A 15,606-nucleotide genomic window follows, 5' to 3' on the forward strand; every position below is an offset into this window, starting at 1 on the left:
AAGAAGCATGCAGAGAATGGGAAAATTATGGCGAACTAAGCACATTTGAACTCACCATTTGGTGCAAATTTGCCATCATTTCCAAGAGGTACAGGGGTTGTCGGTTCCGAATAAACACCCTCTGGATTTAGTTCTAGGTCGGACTCCCGGGTCACAGACGACCTTCTGGAATCCACCGACTGACTTTCTTCGCTCTTCCGCTCGCTGTCCTGTTCGCTGTCCTGTTCGCTGTCCTGTTCGCTGTCCTGTTCGCTGTCTTTCTTGCCACTCTGGTCGGTTTTCAGAGATTTGGTGGTTATCAGTTCCGAGTAAGTGCCCTCTGTAATTCGCTCCGGGTAAGCGTCCTCCGACATAGACGACTTTCTGGACCCGCCTGACTGACTTTCTTTGCTGCCCCGTTCGCTCTCCGGGTCCGGACTTGCAGAGCGCGGGCCAGTTGGCCATTCCTCTAATCTCGGGTGATTGGAGACAATGGGAGGCACGTGAGGCAGGTACGGTTGTGCCATGCGATTATTTCGTGGTTGGACTGCCATATTTGGACGATCAAAGTTACTGAAGTAAAAGCCCGAGTCACTTGGTCTCCGACTAGATTGCTGGGAGGATCCTGTCGCAAAGTGCCTTGTGGGGGGAATTGGTGGTAGAGCTGGGTACCAATTGTAACCAACGGCCACGGCCTCGGGCAAGGGGCCCTGGACTAGGGATTCATAGATCTGCTCCCGGATCTCCGTATCACTGAGCGTATATTCGAGACACAAATACGCAAGTTCGAAAAGAGCCGGGTATCCTAGCCCGGTCCATTTCTTGAAGTCTCCTTCTTCAAACGTCCATTGTAAACCTCCGAAGTCTCTCGTGATACTCGACTTGGAATTTGAGACATGTAGTTTGGATGGGACTTTTAGCCTTTCGGTTCGAGTGACCACCCAACGAGGATGTGGTGCAGCGCCTCCAATATAGACGTAGGGTAAAGGTCTGTTAAGATCGTTCTCCACGCCTTCTGGGATGTCGGTTTTCCTCATGTACTTCCAATCCCCGATTTGTAGAACCGGATGGTTTACTCTGGGTGGGCCGATTGGCACAGAAAGATCGGGAGAAGCCAGAGTCTCAACCTTGCGCCTCTTGGCGCGTGGCTCATCGTAGTATTCTCCACTTTCTTCGCTTTCTTCGTCTTCGTCCTCATCATCCGATTGATCTGTTGAAGCCTTCATGGCAGGTGCTCTAGCTCTACCCTTTGTGGCCTTTGTGTTCTTGGTGGTTTTGGTGATTTTGGTGGCTTTAGTGGCTTTGGCAGCTTTGGCAGCTTTGGCAGCTTTGGGGGCTTTGGGAGCTTTGGGAGCTTTGACAGCTTTGGGAGCTTTGGCAGCTTTGGGAGCTTTGGCAGCTTTGGGAGCTTTAGTATTCGCAACAATTGTGCGTTTCGTGCCCTTTGTGCTGTTTTTGGTATTGGCGGCCTTCGCAGCCTTTGCTGCAGCCTTATTTGCGTCCTTATCGGCCTTTGCTGCGGCCTTCTCCGCATCCTTTAGCCGCTTCGCTGCATCCGCCGCAGCCTTCTTTTCATCCTTTTCGGTTTTTATTCTGGCGGCTTTGGCGGCCTTTGCGGCATTGGAAGGTTTAACAGGTAGAAGCTGGACCTTTGACCGAGTGCCCCCAGCCGTTCCTCGAGTTGTGACCATCTTTTCGAGTTGCTCGATGGTCTCAATCTGATTTGATTTGTTAGCCAGAGAATGTGTAAAATGATACCACCGGGACCATACTTATTATCAGTTGTTGCTGCTATAAATTATAGTGATTGATCTGATGACAGAAGATTCAAGTCAAGAAAATCGTGGTGGTGTTCGTGGTTGAGTATAAATCTGGACCTGCTGGCTCTATATTAATAGAAGACCGAGACGGATCACTTATTCGTGCCAGTAAGCAAAGCATGAACAGAGAGCAACAGAGAAAGATGCAGATATTTACCAATACAAAGAGAGTTAAAAATATATTTTCGAGCCCTCTTCTTTGTCTGCGCCCAGCTTATTGCAGATGCACCGAGGGCCTTTTGACAAAGAGCGTTTCTGGTCAATCTTGTCAATCTTGATACGAAGTTCCACTTCACGCAATTGTAAGTAACTTTGGCCCAAATCAACCAAGGTTGATGATAGCTGTAATGCAGCAAGTTTATAATATTGGCAACCATTTTCACACTGTGAATATTCCGTTCACTTCGAATGAAAGTTTTGAGGGACCGCATGCAGAAGATCAACTCTAGCTCGTGAGAATGTAACAAAAAGAACTCAATGGAACAGACCACCCAGGTAATTCAAGCAACCGAAGCCGGGCAGCTGAAAAAAAGAAACAAGAGTATCATCAGGCTTCCAACGTCGCATGAAAAACAATGAACAAGGACAGAAACCACAGGAAGTAATGTAGTACCAAAAATCGATGTTTAATTTAATAAATAATCACATCAAAGAAAATCCATCCCAGAACCAGAATATCTCGTTTTCGAGCTAGATAATGAGGTTTGAGCTAGTATTGCTGATCATTCCGAGAATCCGCACCCATCATGTTTACTTCTGTTTACTTCAAGAGAGAGATCCGAATTTTTGTATTTGAAACCCAAGTAGTATCCTACATATGTAGAAAGTTAAGCATGTCTTCCTGGAAACACTGGGAAAGGGGCAATTGCAAAGAGGCGCCGGCAGGTTAGGGCTTCCACTACTTCCAAATGGGGGCTATAAACCAGCCATTTCCATCGAAAAGCAAAAGCTGGCCAGATGAGATTAAATTTGGTCTGTGTCCGGATTCAGCAATTGGCCCCCTCATTTCCCATCATGAAGTTTCTTCTAAAGCAACGTGAAACTTATTTCCCCGTTGTCTGGGTCTGACACCAGAAGCCGACCAGAACGAACAAAGAGCTTTCAGGATCGATGAATCTGTGCGGCCATGAAAAGAGATCTACTAAATCGAATCGAATGATCAACATAGCTGCTGGAATGCACCTGGGAAGACATGCTGCTATGCTGCCATTGCTCTGTGCCGAAGACTCGAAAACTCTGTAGCAAATACTGAAGGGCAAGATCAATACGAGAAAGAAAAAGAATTCGCGGTAACTCCTACCAATTGGGAGTGATATGATTAATTAGGTCAGATTCAAACCGTCTTTGACATGGTCAGGGCTATTATTAGCGGACGCCTCTCAGCGTACGACAAAGGATATATATCTCGGTCAGTATCCAGATAGGCATGAAAGCGCTAGCGTACAAGCCAGGCCGTTAGGTTTAGGATAGTTTGTAATTTTTCAGCATAATGACACAAAGAGAAAGATTCTAGTGTTGGGGATGGTGTCTCATGAACCTATCGATCCGGTTCCTGCTAAGATTCCTACATTCTAGTTGAGACTGCTAAAAATTCCTGGTCAATATTCAGTGTTTGTTCTCACATAACTTTGGATTTCCAAATTCGCAAAATTATCAAGGCAGAGAGGAAGAAATTGTCTCGGTACTACTGAAAGAGAATTCAGAAGAATATACACATGACCAGGTATTCTTTGAAAAGAGAATAAAGGAACACACAATTAAAGGATCTTTCATATACAAATGTGGGATGCAATACGTTAACATCCAGTCCGTCGGCTCATGCAATGTACGAGTACGTAGAAAGAGCATGAGTCAGAAGGAAACACTGGGAGAATAGGAAAACTATCAACAAAAAATACTCTCTCATCATTCAGTTACTCTAGGTATATTGGCAGCCCCCAAGGATAGTGGGACGTCTGCCTTATGTGGTCCTTAATTATGTCATGATATTGTAGACCCAAGGAAAAAATTGCGCAATGAAGCGTGTATACGCTTCCCACTCAGGTAGACCGTCTACTGCCAGTACCTGGGCTCGTCGAAGACGTGGTAGCGGTGTCCGCGCACACCCTGGCCGTAGAACATGGCAGGGAAGCGGCGGCCAACGGGGACCATCTCCTCTGGGATACGCATCTCATTTTCGGGTTCGGGCTCGCCAATGACGAACTTTCCAACCTATGTCACGAAATAGTCAGAAAATAAGACCGCGTGAGAGAAGAATTAGAAACAATAGCATTACTTACCTGGATCTCCGTATCCGTGATGGTATCACGACTGATTCTGGCGTAGCCAGTGCGGTGCAACTTCTTGAAGAGAAGGTACTCGCACCATCTATCCCAATCGGTAGGATCAATATCCTTCATTTGGCTACGCTCGCTCACGTAGGTGTTGTAGTTACCCTCGAGTGGCTTGGTGACAAGGTAACTCAATAGGATCAGAGGACGTGGGGAGTCGCCCATCAGCTTTGACAGATACTCACTCTGCAAGCGGCGGTCCTCGGGGTCCTCTTCCTGTCCGGAGTGGAACACAACAACGTCAACCATCTCGCCATACATGTCGAGTGTGGCGTGGATTGCGGGTGCCAACTCACCCACAGGCGAAGGGAGAAGGTGGTGCGTAGAGTTGACGATGGGGAACTTGGACAGCAAGGCAGAGCCCCAGGTATGCTTGTTGGGACCGGGGCCGAAGTCAGTATAGTAGCCAAGGTCCTCGGCGATGAACTGGGTGACGTCCCTGTTGCCCATGATGATACGCTGGTTGTCGGATTCGAGGAAACCAATAACATCCAACTCAAGCTCACTAATGACATCGCGCATGCGGCGCTCGGATGACCACATGTTGTTATCGAGGCCGAAGTGGACAGTCCAGATACCAGCGGTCACAACCTTGTCCTCCTTGTGATGAGGTGTGTAGTCATTGGTCGGGAAGCGGAGGTAGGCGATGGACACGGAAAGCAGTTGCAGCACAGCCAGGACGTAGATATAGTACGACCGCTGTTTCCTGCTGTTGGGGTTGGCGGGCTTGTGAGCCTTGCGGGAGCGAGTCGAGTTTGAGGTCGCTGCAGAGAAAACACCCGCACCAATGGAAACCATTGTAGTAGTCATGAGCCAGTCAGTGTGTTCACGAAGGAATGGGCCACCTGGCACGAAGGCATAGGCGACAACCCAAACGTGGAAGAGCAAAAGGGCCACATAGACGATGAAGCCGATGCCGAAAGTGCTCGCAGGAGAGTGGCGAACGCTGGACGCAATCAGAACCGGAGCAACGGCCATGACATAGAACGCAAGAATGAGGGCGCCATAGAACCCAGTCCAGTGGTGGTAGCAAGTAAGAAGAGCAGCACCAATGGAACCGACACCGAAGGCAGTCCAGCTTCCAGCGATTCTAGGGTGGAAGATGCCGTACACAAGGCCTGCCCCCATTGCGAAGATCGTCAGAGCACCGTGAGGAGCTGCAAGCGGTCCGCGCACCGGGTATCCGTCCCAGACCCACGAGATCATGGTACTTGAGTCTGTCAAAAGCGACACGATGGCGAACATCAGAGCGCCAAATCCAACACCAGCAAGAATGGACGAGCCCTTCTTGCCACCTGCTGGCAAGTAATCACCGCCGCTCGTGTTTGAACCTCTCTGGGACCTCAAAACAGCGAACAGAGCGATGAAGATTCCGAGTTTGTTCCAGCCACCATTCTCGGCGTGAACAATTGGCCAAAGTGGGTTGTTGGTCTTGCATGCGAACTTGGCAACAACGGACATAATTAAACCAATTCCCCAAGCCATGATACGTGCCTCGAGACGAGGAGTGTTGGCCCTTTCGGAAAAGAAGCTAGCGGTCCATGCTGCGCAAGTGGTAGCAAGAGCAAACCCAGTCACAAAGAGACGGTTGGCAGGATCCTGGAACTTGTATCCGAGAAGACCAACGAGTGAGAGCAGGTGAAGAAGGCGAAGATTCCTCACGGCTGCATATCGCAGGGATGGGATAACGTAGAGCAATGGGGACGTGCAGCAAACAATGGCAACCTCGTAGCCGGAAATACCCATGTGCCAAAGAGGGAAATCTATTAAGATCAGACAAGTCCATCAGTACCAGGGAATATATGTTACTTACACCAGACAAGGACAGGCAGGGCGGTCACTATGGTCCAGAAAACGAACTACAGCCCATCGTTAGTAACGCAAGAGGCCAATGATTGACTGGTATAATTTACCCCATTGTACACATCCGCGGCAGCATCAATGATCTCGGTCCAGAAGAAGCCCTCGCCAAAGGTGTTGCCCACAGGCTTGCCCTTCCTACGTACGTGGTTAATTTCTGGGATGGTTGTAGTTGGTTATGGGATTGAACACACTCTTTTTCCAAAACAGAATCTGCAGTCGTTTTCAATTGCCTAATGAGGACAAACTTAGAAAATGGTTTCTTTGTTCAAAACCAATATAGCCTTTGGCACTATACATTTGATGTGGGCAGTGTCATTTTGGAAGCCACGGTACATACCCTCTGCTAACACCCTTAACATCCCTCACCACCAGTTCGAAGCTCTCAAAGTCAAGAGCTGTGACAGCATCAAAACCGACATCGAACAGGATTAGGGACCATTCAAAGAAGGCATATTTGGTGTAGGCTAAAGATTTGACTGATTAGCATGCGGTAACCTCAGTTGGATGCTCACAAATGCAAGTACTCACCACCAGGAACCTTGTGGACCTTGTGTTGAATGAAATAGTAGATCAACGGAACCAATGTTCCAAAGAACAAGCTAGCCATAATTTTACGGTACTTGACGGCACGGCGGTTGTTCGGGCTAAGCGCAAGGCAACCTAGGGTCCACGGCAAAGTGGCCACCAAGTACGAGATCATGAAGATGTCATGCCAGTCGTGGTCATCGGTAGATGTGACATAGGTCCAACCACCGCATGTCAACGTCCGGAAGATGCCCACGCCGGCAACCAACTTGGGTAAGGTCGAGTTCGGACGCGAAGTGAGGATGTACCACAGGAAGACGAGGGCAAAGCGAGGACCAGAGGTAATCGCAATGAAGACCTGGAAGAAGGATCGTTCGGGATATCGGTCACCGATGGTCGCAGACACGGAGGGGAACCATTCAATTGGGTAGCCGTAATGTTCATTTTGAACGATCTTGTGATAGTGCAAAGCAACGCCGACAATCAGCGCGCTGATGAACGCAGCATATGCGAAAACCGTGTGAGTCCATGCGACCCATTTGCCGTTGATCTGCAAAAATGTCAAGTTAGTGGCGTTTCTAGATCCCCATTGTAGAGCGCCTTAGAACTTACGGCGACCACGGCATCTCCGTCCTTGTATCGGGGAGCCATGGCGGCGCAGAGGTAAAGACAATCTCTGCACCGATATGATAAAAAAATTCAAAAATTGAGAAAGAAAGGAGTGTCAAGAAAAAGAACGAAAGGGAAAACGACTTGAACAAGATGTCACGAGCAAATGGCCCCTGAGGAAGATGAAAACAACATCCGGATCCCTCGGTGCTTCTGAGTGCCCTGTACGCTAACCCAATGCGGTTAAGCGCACCCTGGGGCTGGATCGGTGTTTTTTCAATGCGGGATGCCGACTTTTTTTTTAACCTCTGCAGTGACCAGCAATCATGTCCGCCGCAACAGATAAGGCTCGTTTCTTCCTCGAGAAGTCAGTGCCTGAGCTCAAGGAATATGAGCGCAAGAAGATTTTCACCAAGGTAAGCCGAAAAGCAAAGTTATTCCATCAGAATGACAGCTGATCAAGATAACAGGATGAAATTTCCTCTATCGTCAAAAAAAGATCTGATTTCGAGCACAAACTCAACGCACGCGGTGCGCAACCGGTGGATTTTGTGCGCTATGCTGAATACGAAATGAACCTCGATGTGCTACGAAAGAAGCGGGTGAAGCGACTTGGGATTCGGTCGGCAGGATTCAATGGCCAGCGACGCATTTTCTTCGTTCTCGACCGAGCTACACGCAAGTTCCACGGCGATATCAACCTCTGGGTCCAGTACATCGAATATGCTCGCAAACAAAAGGCACACAAAAAGCTCCTCATGATTTTCACCGATGCTCTGCGACTACACCCTACCAGCGCCGACTTATGGGTTTATGCCGCTAAGCACGTCCTCGATGACCACGGAGATATGACACAGGCTCGGAGTTACATGCAGCGCGGTCTACGGTTCTGCAAGAGCGCGAGGACGATTTGGATTCAATATGCAAAGCTGGAATTGATTTACATCGCAAAGCTGGTCGCTCGCCAACGGATTCTCGGTCTTGACGAGGAGAGCCAGAAGCCCAAGCCGATTCAAGAAGCAGAAGTCGATGACACCGATGCCGACATGATCGCACTCCCATCACTCACAGCCGAGGACATAAACCCAAGCACAGGAGCGGACGGAGAAGTAGACCAGGTTGCACTGCAAAACCTGAACTCCACGCCTGCTCTGAGTGGTGCCATCCCGCTCGCCATCTTTGATACCGCCACAAAGCATTTCGACAACGATGATCGGTTCGGTCAGGAGTACTTTGATATGGCATGGGAATTCCAGGATGCGCCTTGTCTTCGCAAGATTTTGGAACATGTGGTTGAGACGATGCGCGCCAACAAGCCTTCCAGCCCACGGACGCAGATTTGCTACATCAAGTTCCCGACCGCTGGAATCCCCCCACATCGGCCGAATTCCCACGGGCGCTTGGTAGCTCTCTTGCCCGCCTCAGAGAGTATCCCATGGGCAAGGATCTCGCACGCCAAGTGATCAACTGGCTTCAACCTGTTCAGGCAACAGAGGGCCTGGATCCTTCATTGCAGAAGGTTATTGCGGCTACCGTCCGCAATGCGGAGCGCGCGGCACAGGAGTAGCATACATATAGCATACCCAAGTATTTGTACTTAGCACTTAGGCGTTGATCGGATATTATCAAAATTCAGGGTCCACTGGCGAACTTGTCCCTATGCTATCAGGTGGTTTGCATGGTCATTATCAATCATCGTATTTGCTTCCCCGGCGACTACTTTTCTTGTCGCTGTGCTGTTTCTTGTCTTTAATCCGACCCTCATTTTGAGCCTTTTGTCTGTGTTTTTTCCCCGTTAGATTTGCTCAGTGCTTCCATGGAAAGAGTAAACATACAACTTTTGCACGCGATTTCTTTGCGCTTGGGATGTTTCCCCAGGGATCACCTCCTTAGCCGAGCTCTGCAATAGCTGATAGAGCTTGTCATAGCAGGATTCCACATTGTTAGACTGTTTCCGCTCCTCGTCCGACTGAATGACTAGACATTGGGTTCTTTCAGTGGCATATCGGGAAGCGCGTAGTGAATGGTGTATCAGACGGGGAACCAAAGGCAGCAATGCGTCCAATGGGACTTTCAAGGTGGCCTTGGAGTTGACCCTATTTTCCCTCTCTAGATTAGCCAACATTCAGTACTATTGATCTTCAAGTGGGGACACTGACTTGTTCACATTTTGCCCGCCCGGACCGCTAGATCGACTGAAGGAGACCTCACAGATGTTGGGGGGGATGGTCTTGGAATTGAGGGTTTTGAGCCAATCTCTTGCTGTTTGTACATCTTGGTCAGCCTGAGATGCGAATCTTCTCAAGGATAGTCTCAAGGGTAGTGCCCGAAGGCTTTGTATACGCCATTGGCAATACATGAGATGCCGGTATACGAGAAGAAAGCCTGGAGAGGTGGAGTGTGACTAATTAAAACTTCTAAGAAATGGAATGCCGTTTCTCGCCAGGTCTAGCCCCGCTTAGCGTACGTAACGGAAGCTTTTTATTTGACTGGGATAGTGATTTAGAGTGATTAAGGTAATTGAGTATATATAGTTAGAGTAGTTAGAATATGATGTAGTGATAGTATACTCTCCATGTTGTAGTGATTTGTGCTATATGGTGATATATGGTTACATCAACCATTACTCTTTTACACAATTTACCTTAGAAATATCTTCTTTCTCCTTGAATTTATCTTAAAACCAAAAACAAATTTGAATTTTTAAAAATAATTATCTTTATCCTCGTGATACTGCAGTGGACATCTCCAAATTCAGAATCTCAACGCCTCCAACTGCTCACCTGACAAACTTTTTTTTCCCTTATTCCCACTTCTCACTAGAACCCCCCACTCTATTTCCTATTCCCTTCTCTTCATCGCCTATTTTCTTCCTTTCTACTCTTCCCCTTTCCCTCTTGGGTGAGGTCTGAGAAATCCGACCCATCTTTTTCTCGCCCCACCTTAGCTTGCGATTGCGAAAATTCCCAGGACCCTCCCCGAGACTTTTTCTCCGTAGATGAAACCTCCTGCTCCTCGAAGTCTACATGACGCCCAGTCCCCCAGATGAAGCGCTTCACTTTCGCGGAAAGACTCTGACCCCGGAAAGCCCTCGACCTCTACACATTCCGGAGCCATCCAATATCCCAGTCTTAGAGAACCAAATGGACCCCGTCTTCAACGATACCTCCACCTATGAACGCTCGGTGTATAAGCAGGTCCCGCAAACACACGATGGATGGTTGCACGGAGGGTTAAACGATGGAGAGGGATCGAGACAGACCCAAGATGCTGATAGTTTTCATGGCTCGCAACCGAATCGTGCGATGCAAAATGAAATGATTGCTTCTGCATATTACCCTCCCAACCCAGCGTCGGGGTCCGAAAACGCCGGTCATCCGAGCTCAGGTTTCTTTCACCCCGATTCCACTTATCCCCATGCTGCTCCGGTTGCTCCGGTATCCCAAGGCTTTGCCACTGGGAATGAAGTAGATCATGCCTATGACCCGGAGCAGTCAAGGATGCCGGATCGCCTAATTGATGAGAAGGAGAGCGTGGGGCATAGCGCGGATGGTGTCAATTTCCAGCAACTGCTCGACAATCTTTCCCAGCCCAACCCTGGTGCAACCATTCCCGCCGTTCCTTCCGCTGATAACTCGTCTATCCACCAAGCACCCGCGGGCGAGTCCCTCAAATCCCAGGGCATCCCTGCCCACCCTCAAGCCCAAAGCCACGATTCTATCCAGGCCCATTATATCCCAAATGGCGAGGTGACATATCACCAACTGCCGCCTGCCCATGATGCTGCTGCTACTGCGTCGCCTGCCTACTCCCCCCAACCTAGTAATATTCAACCCCAAGACCAGTCCCAACCATTTAACAGTGCTTCTGGAGGGGCCTCAACCGTCAACAATCCACCTCCTCCGATTGGCACATTCCCGCAAACCCCATCTACTGGTGCCGAATCTCAGGGCTCCTTGCAAGAGATTTCTGTAGCATCCAAGAAAGTCCGTGTTGACAAGCAGGGTCGGCCCATCAAGCTTTCTGACGATGATACGCCTTGGGGTCCAGAGGTCCAAAAGAAATATGATGAGTTTCTGCACGATGAGCGGATCTATGTGACGGAAGGTCTTTGGGATCGGTTCCCAATCGGCTCCAGGTTGTTTGTTGGTCAGTTTTATTCCCACATATATCTCCTCTAACTCGATCTAACAATTTTACGATGTGCAGGCAATCTCCCTACTGAGAGAGTCACCAAGCGAGACATGTTCCATATCTTCCATAAGTACGGCAAACTAGCTCAGATATCGATCAAGCAAGCGTACGGCTTCATACAGTTTCTGGAGGCGAGTTCCTGTCATGCGGCTCTTGGAGTCGAACAGGGAGCTGTCGTGCGGGGCAGGAAGATACGTGAGTACCTGAATCCATGAAGCTATCTTTCTCGCAAAGAAATACCTAACCGTCTCCAGATCTTGAAATTTCAAAGCCTCAGCGATCGACCCGACCCGCTCAAGCGCCTGAAACTTCCCGTGCACCGCCGCCACGTCGTTCTCGGTCACCTGAGTTCAGCCGTGCCGGTCCTGGGCGAACCAACCCCCGGGCCCCGGTCGATCGATACGACCGGTCTAAGCCCTATGAACCAAGTCGGCTTCCATTTAGCGATTTCCGGGATGAACCTTCTCACCGCAGCAGACGCGACGATTATCGCCCGCCACGATCACCTTCCCCGCGACCGTTTCGGGGATCTAGAGATGGATATCGGTCGCGCGACAGAACGCCAGAAAGATTCGATCGCCGCGAGCGAAGGCGCTCCCGTTCTCCGCGTTCTCCTCGCTCTCCTTATTCCAGAGACCGACGTTACCGGAGCATCAGCCCAAGACCGCGCGGTATCTATGAAGGGGAAGCGGATTTGCCTGTGCCTCGACGAGCTCAGCGAGATGTACCAGATGTGCAGATCCTCGTGCTGGAGGAACTTGACAGGTGGGTTGAATATCTTAAGATATGTTTCGGCACAGCTACTAACATTGTGAAGGAACTTCGTTCTTCACGTAGAGAATGCTTTCCGCAACCGTGGATTGCGAGTGGATGTCCTGGTGCTTGGTCCACGGATTCCTCTTGGTGCTGCTGTGCATCGTCAGTTTATTGAAGGTGTTCTTGCCGTCGTCCGCCTCTCTCGTCCGAACCAAGTCTCTCGGAAGATTCCTCTGCAGCTATTTGATCGAACCGCTGGATTGGATAACGTTCGCTTCCTTGGTAAGCGTATTATGCGTCCACTTCTCCGTCAACGCCCTGCTAATCCGTTTGTTTTCTCTACACACAGATTACCCTGAGCTCGAGCCTAATATGTCTGCTGAGCTCCTGAGCCACCAGTCCCAAGCGATGCAGCGAGGAGCGGCCCCAACCGCATTTGCACCGAATCCTGGTTTCATCGTCCCTCCAGTACAGCCTATGGCGGTTCCTCCACCTGGCTTGCCTGCGCTTTCAAACCCACCCAATATTGCGAACCTTATTGGTTCATTGGATGGTCCTAGCCTTTCAACCCTCTTGTCGGCGCTCCAGCGACCTCCCCATTCGCAGCCCGTGTCTGCTACTCAGTCGCCCTTTTCCTCACCAAACCCACCTCCCGCCGACCTCGCTAGTCTCCTGACCAATGCGCATCGGCCCCCGCCTATGCAAAATACCCAACAACAGCCCCTCCCCCATCCACCCTTCAACCTCCAGCCTGTAAATGCACCAGTCATCACCGATCCAAACCTACTCTCGCTGCTGGCCAAAGGACTAGGTGGACAACCGCAGCAGGGCCAGGGACCCGTCGGTCCCCAGGTACAGAACCTGATGCAGCACCTCGCTAAATGGAAGCAATGATTTCACGACTCTCTTACTACCTATCATCCTCATTCGAACTTAAGGTTCTTTTTGTCATTGTTCATTTTCGGAGCTTGGCGTTCTTACATCCCTACCTGGTGGATTTTAGTGCTCTGCTTCGGTTGCTTTTTTTTTTTTTCTGGCTGGCCAAAAACCAGTTCTCGCAACACTAGGCGTTTGCTTTTCTTTCCTTTTCCTCTTTCTTTCTCATGTGTCACAGATGCAGTAAGATATTAGGAGATATTAGGGCAATGCGGTACCTAGGATGGAGTTGGCATGTCGTTTCAACCATTGGACTCTTGCTCATTGTGATTACTGGTTTATTTGCCCCTTTGGACATAATATGGATGTTCCCTAGATACATATTTTGGGTTATTATTGCTTGTGAACATCTCTCCTTTTGGCATCAACGTGTACGTACATATTCCCTCGGCCAGAGGGTGATATCATATAATCTTACCTTGGCAACTCGGCCAGGCTTTAGAAAAGTCGAGACGGTTTCGTATTTTGAACAGATTTGCGGGCATTTACATATTTTATGTAATAGTACTGTAATCCTTATAGGTGGCGATAGACCAGTAGTCGTTTTCCAAATTCTGTTTCATATATCGCAAGATATGGCAGAAGTTATCCAAAACATCCACGAGTACGTAGTCTTACCCAACCCAACGCATTGCTGTCGACGGTGGTGAGCCTTCGATCTTAAAGCTTAGGTTATACAAGGCATACATAGTAAGACTGAGCAAGCAAGCTATCCAAGGCTTGCAGCTTCCAGCAATGTACCTTTAGAATGGAGTGGTCATGAAGGTACGTGATAAGAGAGGATATGCTACATATTGTACAAAAGTCGCCGACAAAGTCCCCCTAGCTTCTTATTTCGAAGTCCAGCCTTTCTCTTTCAGCTCCTTCACCTTGGCCGCATCTTCCTTTTGAATGCGCTCAATCGTCTTGTCCCGGTTGAACTCCATCACACGCTTTTCCTTGAAGTATTTCACCTAGTAGACGCCAAGAATCTCGAGTCAACAATCTGCGAATGAATAGATATAACGTAGGGCAAGCTAGAAAACACCAAAAACTGGCAATTCTGAGCAGACAATCAAAGATAAATCCAACCGTACGTACCCAGCTTTGTGAACATGCCGCCTCAAACTCCGCGACCTCGTTCGCGCACTTCTGTCGCGCCTTCTTATCATCTTTAATGCCATCCAGGATATCGTTCTTGTCAAGGCAGGCGAAGAATGAATCGCGGCCCTCCCAGCAGCGTGCGCGACTCGTTCGGTCCGGGGCAATGCGGCCGCCGTCGGAGGCTGCGTTCTTGTTTGAATCGCCGGAAGACCAAGGATTCCAGCCCATTTTGGAGAGATGATTATGTCGAGGAGGGGGCGGGTGAGGAATTGGCTCGTCGAGCTCAAATTAATAGAGTATGCTGTCGCTTGTAGCAAGTTGTGCAGCCAAAAGGTGTCAGTGACGGCAGATGTCCAGTTGTTGGCGGGTCGGGCCTGTGACCGCCAAGACTGTTGATCCCAGGCAGGCGATCGCCATCTCCGGACCCTTTTTCACTTTTGCACCTCCACGTTCTGGAATTTACATATAATTTTGAAACATTTGGCAGCGGATACTTTTTGTCTCTAAATTGCACTTGGATCGGCGTCCCGAATAGCATTGCATGTTCCCTTCCCTTCGCCTCCACCATTGTACCCTCGCCTCGGGCGCCGAGCTCAATCCGACCACCTTGACACCTCGACCTTGAACGGAATTCACGAGGGTGACAACAACCCCCATTGTCTATTTAGTTGATGTCCGCGCGCCGACGTCCGCCAGCGCGGTCGCGCACTGAACTCCCTCCGCTGAAGATCGTCCGCAAGATCCTCTTGCTGCAGCTCGCATACTATGCCTGCGCCACGGTCCTCATCTTGTTCACGACCATCGTTTATGGCGCACCGTTCTCGCTAGACCTGGTCTTTGGCTGGGACTCTCTGCGCGGTGATACGACCATTGGATGGATGTTGGGATTGGTGTGGATGTTGAATTGCTTTATTAGGTGAGTTGTCCACTAGTTCGACATTACGAGCAGTATTCCGATCAGCTGGCTAACTATAATCTCCACTCGGGAGTACTCAGCGTCATTTTCCTACTTGTTTTCGTATCCCGCTCAAAGCTCGTCCCGGATTTCGCTCTGACGATCCATTTCCTCCACCTCATCGCCACCACTTTGTACACACACTCCCTCCCTTCAAATCTACTTTGGTGGGGACTTCAATTCTCCAGTGCAGCCATGATGACATTCCTCGGCATGTGGGCATGCCAAAGACGCGAACTCGAGCCTATCAAGTTTGGTGGACATCGTGATAGCACTCAAGCTGGCCCGTCCTCACAAGCATCTGCCGGCGATGGTCAGCAGGAGTCGAGCTTTGGCCGCGGCCGCGGTCGAGAACGCAGCTTGCAAGAATATGAAATGGATGATATGAAGCACACCGGCGAGCATGCTGTATGAATCCGCGCTAGCTCGCCCCCTTGCCCCCTCGCCCCATCGTTGATGTTCCCCGTTGGGGCTATGAACGCCTTTTTGCTCCCCTATTATACCGTTTTTTCTCTTCTCACGCCCCAGCCTACCATGGGCTATTTGATGCATCTTT

General features: G+C 49.6%; 7 protein-coding genes across 7 annotated transcripts; 3 read left to right on the forward strand and 4 right to left on the reverse strand.

The window, feature by feature from the left end:
* Positions 1-35: 35 nt before the first annotated feature.
* On the reverse strand, positions 36-1,670 carry N7487_005104 (uncharacterized protein; the record flags this gene model as incomplete). The annotated part of the gene is made up of 1 exon (XM_056872851.1): positions 36-1,670. One exon carries the CDS (start codon positions 1,668-1,670, stop codon positions 36-38), a length of 1,635 nt encoding a protein of 544 aa, XP_056730571.1.
* A 2,181-nt stretch (positions 1,671-3,851) lies between these two features.
* N7487_005105 (uncharacterized protein) lies at positions 3,852-7,294 on the reverse strand (the record flags this gene model as incomplete). The annotated part of the gene is made up of 8 exons (XM_056872852.1): positions 7,130-7,294; positions 6,521-7,067; positions 6,330-6,456; positions 6,184-6,222; positions 6,043-6,127; positions 5,943-5,988; positions 4,079-5,892; positions 3,852-4,010 (listed from the first exon to the last, which is right to left on the reverse strand). Exons 1-8 carry the CDS (start codon positions 7,166-7,168, stop codon positions 3,852-3,854), a joined length of 2,856 nt encoding a protein of 951 aa, XP_056730572.1. The 5' UTR covers positions 7,169-7,294.
* A 158-nt stretch (positions 7,295-7,452) lies between these two features.
* Positions 7,453-8,589, forward strand: N7487_005106 (snoRNA-binding rRNA-processing protein UTP6; the record flags this gene model as incomplete). Its single annotated transcript, XM_056872853.1, has 2 exons — positions 7,453-7,542; positions 7,597-8,589. The coding sequence occupies 2 exons, from the start codon at positions 7,453-7,455 to the stop codon at positions 8,587-8,589; spliced, it is 1,083 nt and encodes a 360-aa protein (XP_056730573.1).
* Positions 8,590-8,814: 225 nt separating this feature from the next.
* On the reverse strand, positions 8,815-9,485 carry N7487_005107 (peptidyl-tRNA hydrolase domain protein; the record flags this gene model as incomplete). The annotated part of the gene is made up of 3 exons (XM_056872854.1): positions 8,815-8,905; positions 8,962-9,222; positions 9,286-9,485. The coding sequence occupies 3 exons, from the start codon at positions 9,483-9,485 to the stop codon at positions 8,815-8,817; spliced, it is 552 nt and encodes a 183-aa protein (XP_056730574.1).
* Positions 9,486-10,152: 667 nt separating this feature from the next.
* N7487_005108 (putative RNA-binding protein (Nab3)) lies at positions 10,153-12,970 on the forward strand (the record flags this gene model as incomplete). Its single annotated transcript, XM_056872855.1, has 5 exons — positions 10,153-11,275; positions 11,336-11,515; positions 11,555-12,089; positions 12,138-12,358; positions 12,426-12,970. 5 exons carry the CDS (start codon positions 10,153-10,155, stop codon positions 12,968-12,970), a joined length of 2,604 nt encoding a protein of 867 aa, XP_056730575.1.
* An 872-nt stretch (positions 12,971-13,842) lies between these two features.
* On the reverse strand, positions 13,843-14,323 carry N7487_005109 (cytochrome c oxidase subunit 6B family protein; the record flags this gene model as incomplete). The annotated part of the gene is made up of 2 exons (XM_056872856.1): positions 13,843-13,965; positions 14,093-14,323. 2 exons carry the CDS (start codon positions 14,321-14,323, stop codon positions 13,843-13,845), a joined length of 354 nt encoding a protein of 117 aa, XP_056730576.1.
* A 443-nt stretch (positions 14,324-14,766) lies between these two features.
* N7487_005110 (protein SYS1) lies at positions 14,767-15,464 on the forward strand (the record flags this gene model as incomplete). The annotated part of the gene is made up of 2 exons (XM_056872857.1): positions 14,767-15,011; positions 15,092-15,464. The coding sequence occupies 2 exons, from the start codon at positions 14,767-14,769 to the stop codon at positions 15,462-15,464; spliced, it is 618 nt and encodes a 205-aa protein (XP_056730577.1).
* Between the last annotated feature and the right edge of the window lie 142 nt (positions 15,465-15,606).

The sequence above is a fragment of the Penicillium crustosum genome, assembly GCF_028827405.1.
Source record: "Penicillium crustosum strain IBT 35664 chromosome Unknown utg000002l_segment0_segment0, whole genome shotgun sequence".
NCBI classification, from domain to species: Eukaryota; Fungi; Ascomycota; class Eurotiomycetes; order Eurotiales; family Aspergillaceae; genus Penicillium; species Penicillium crustosum.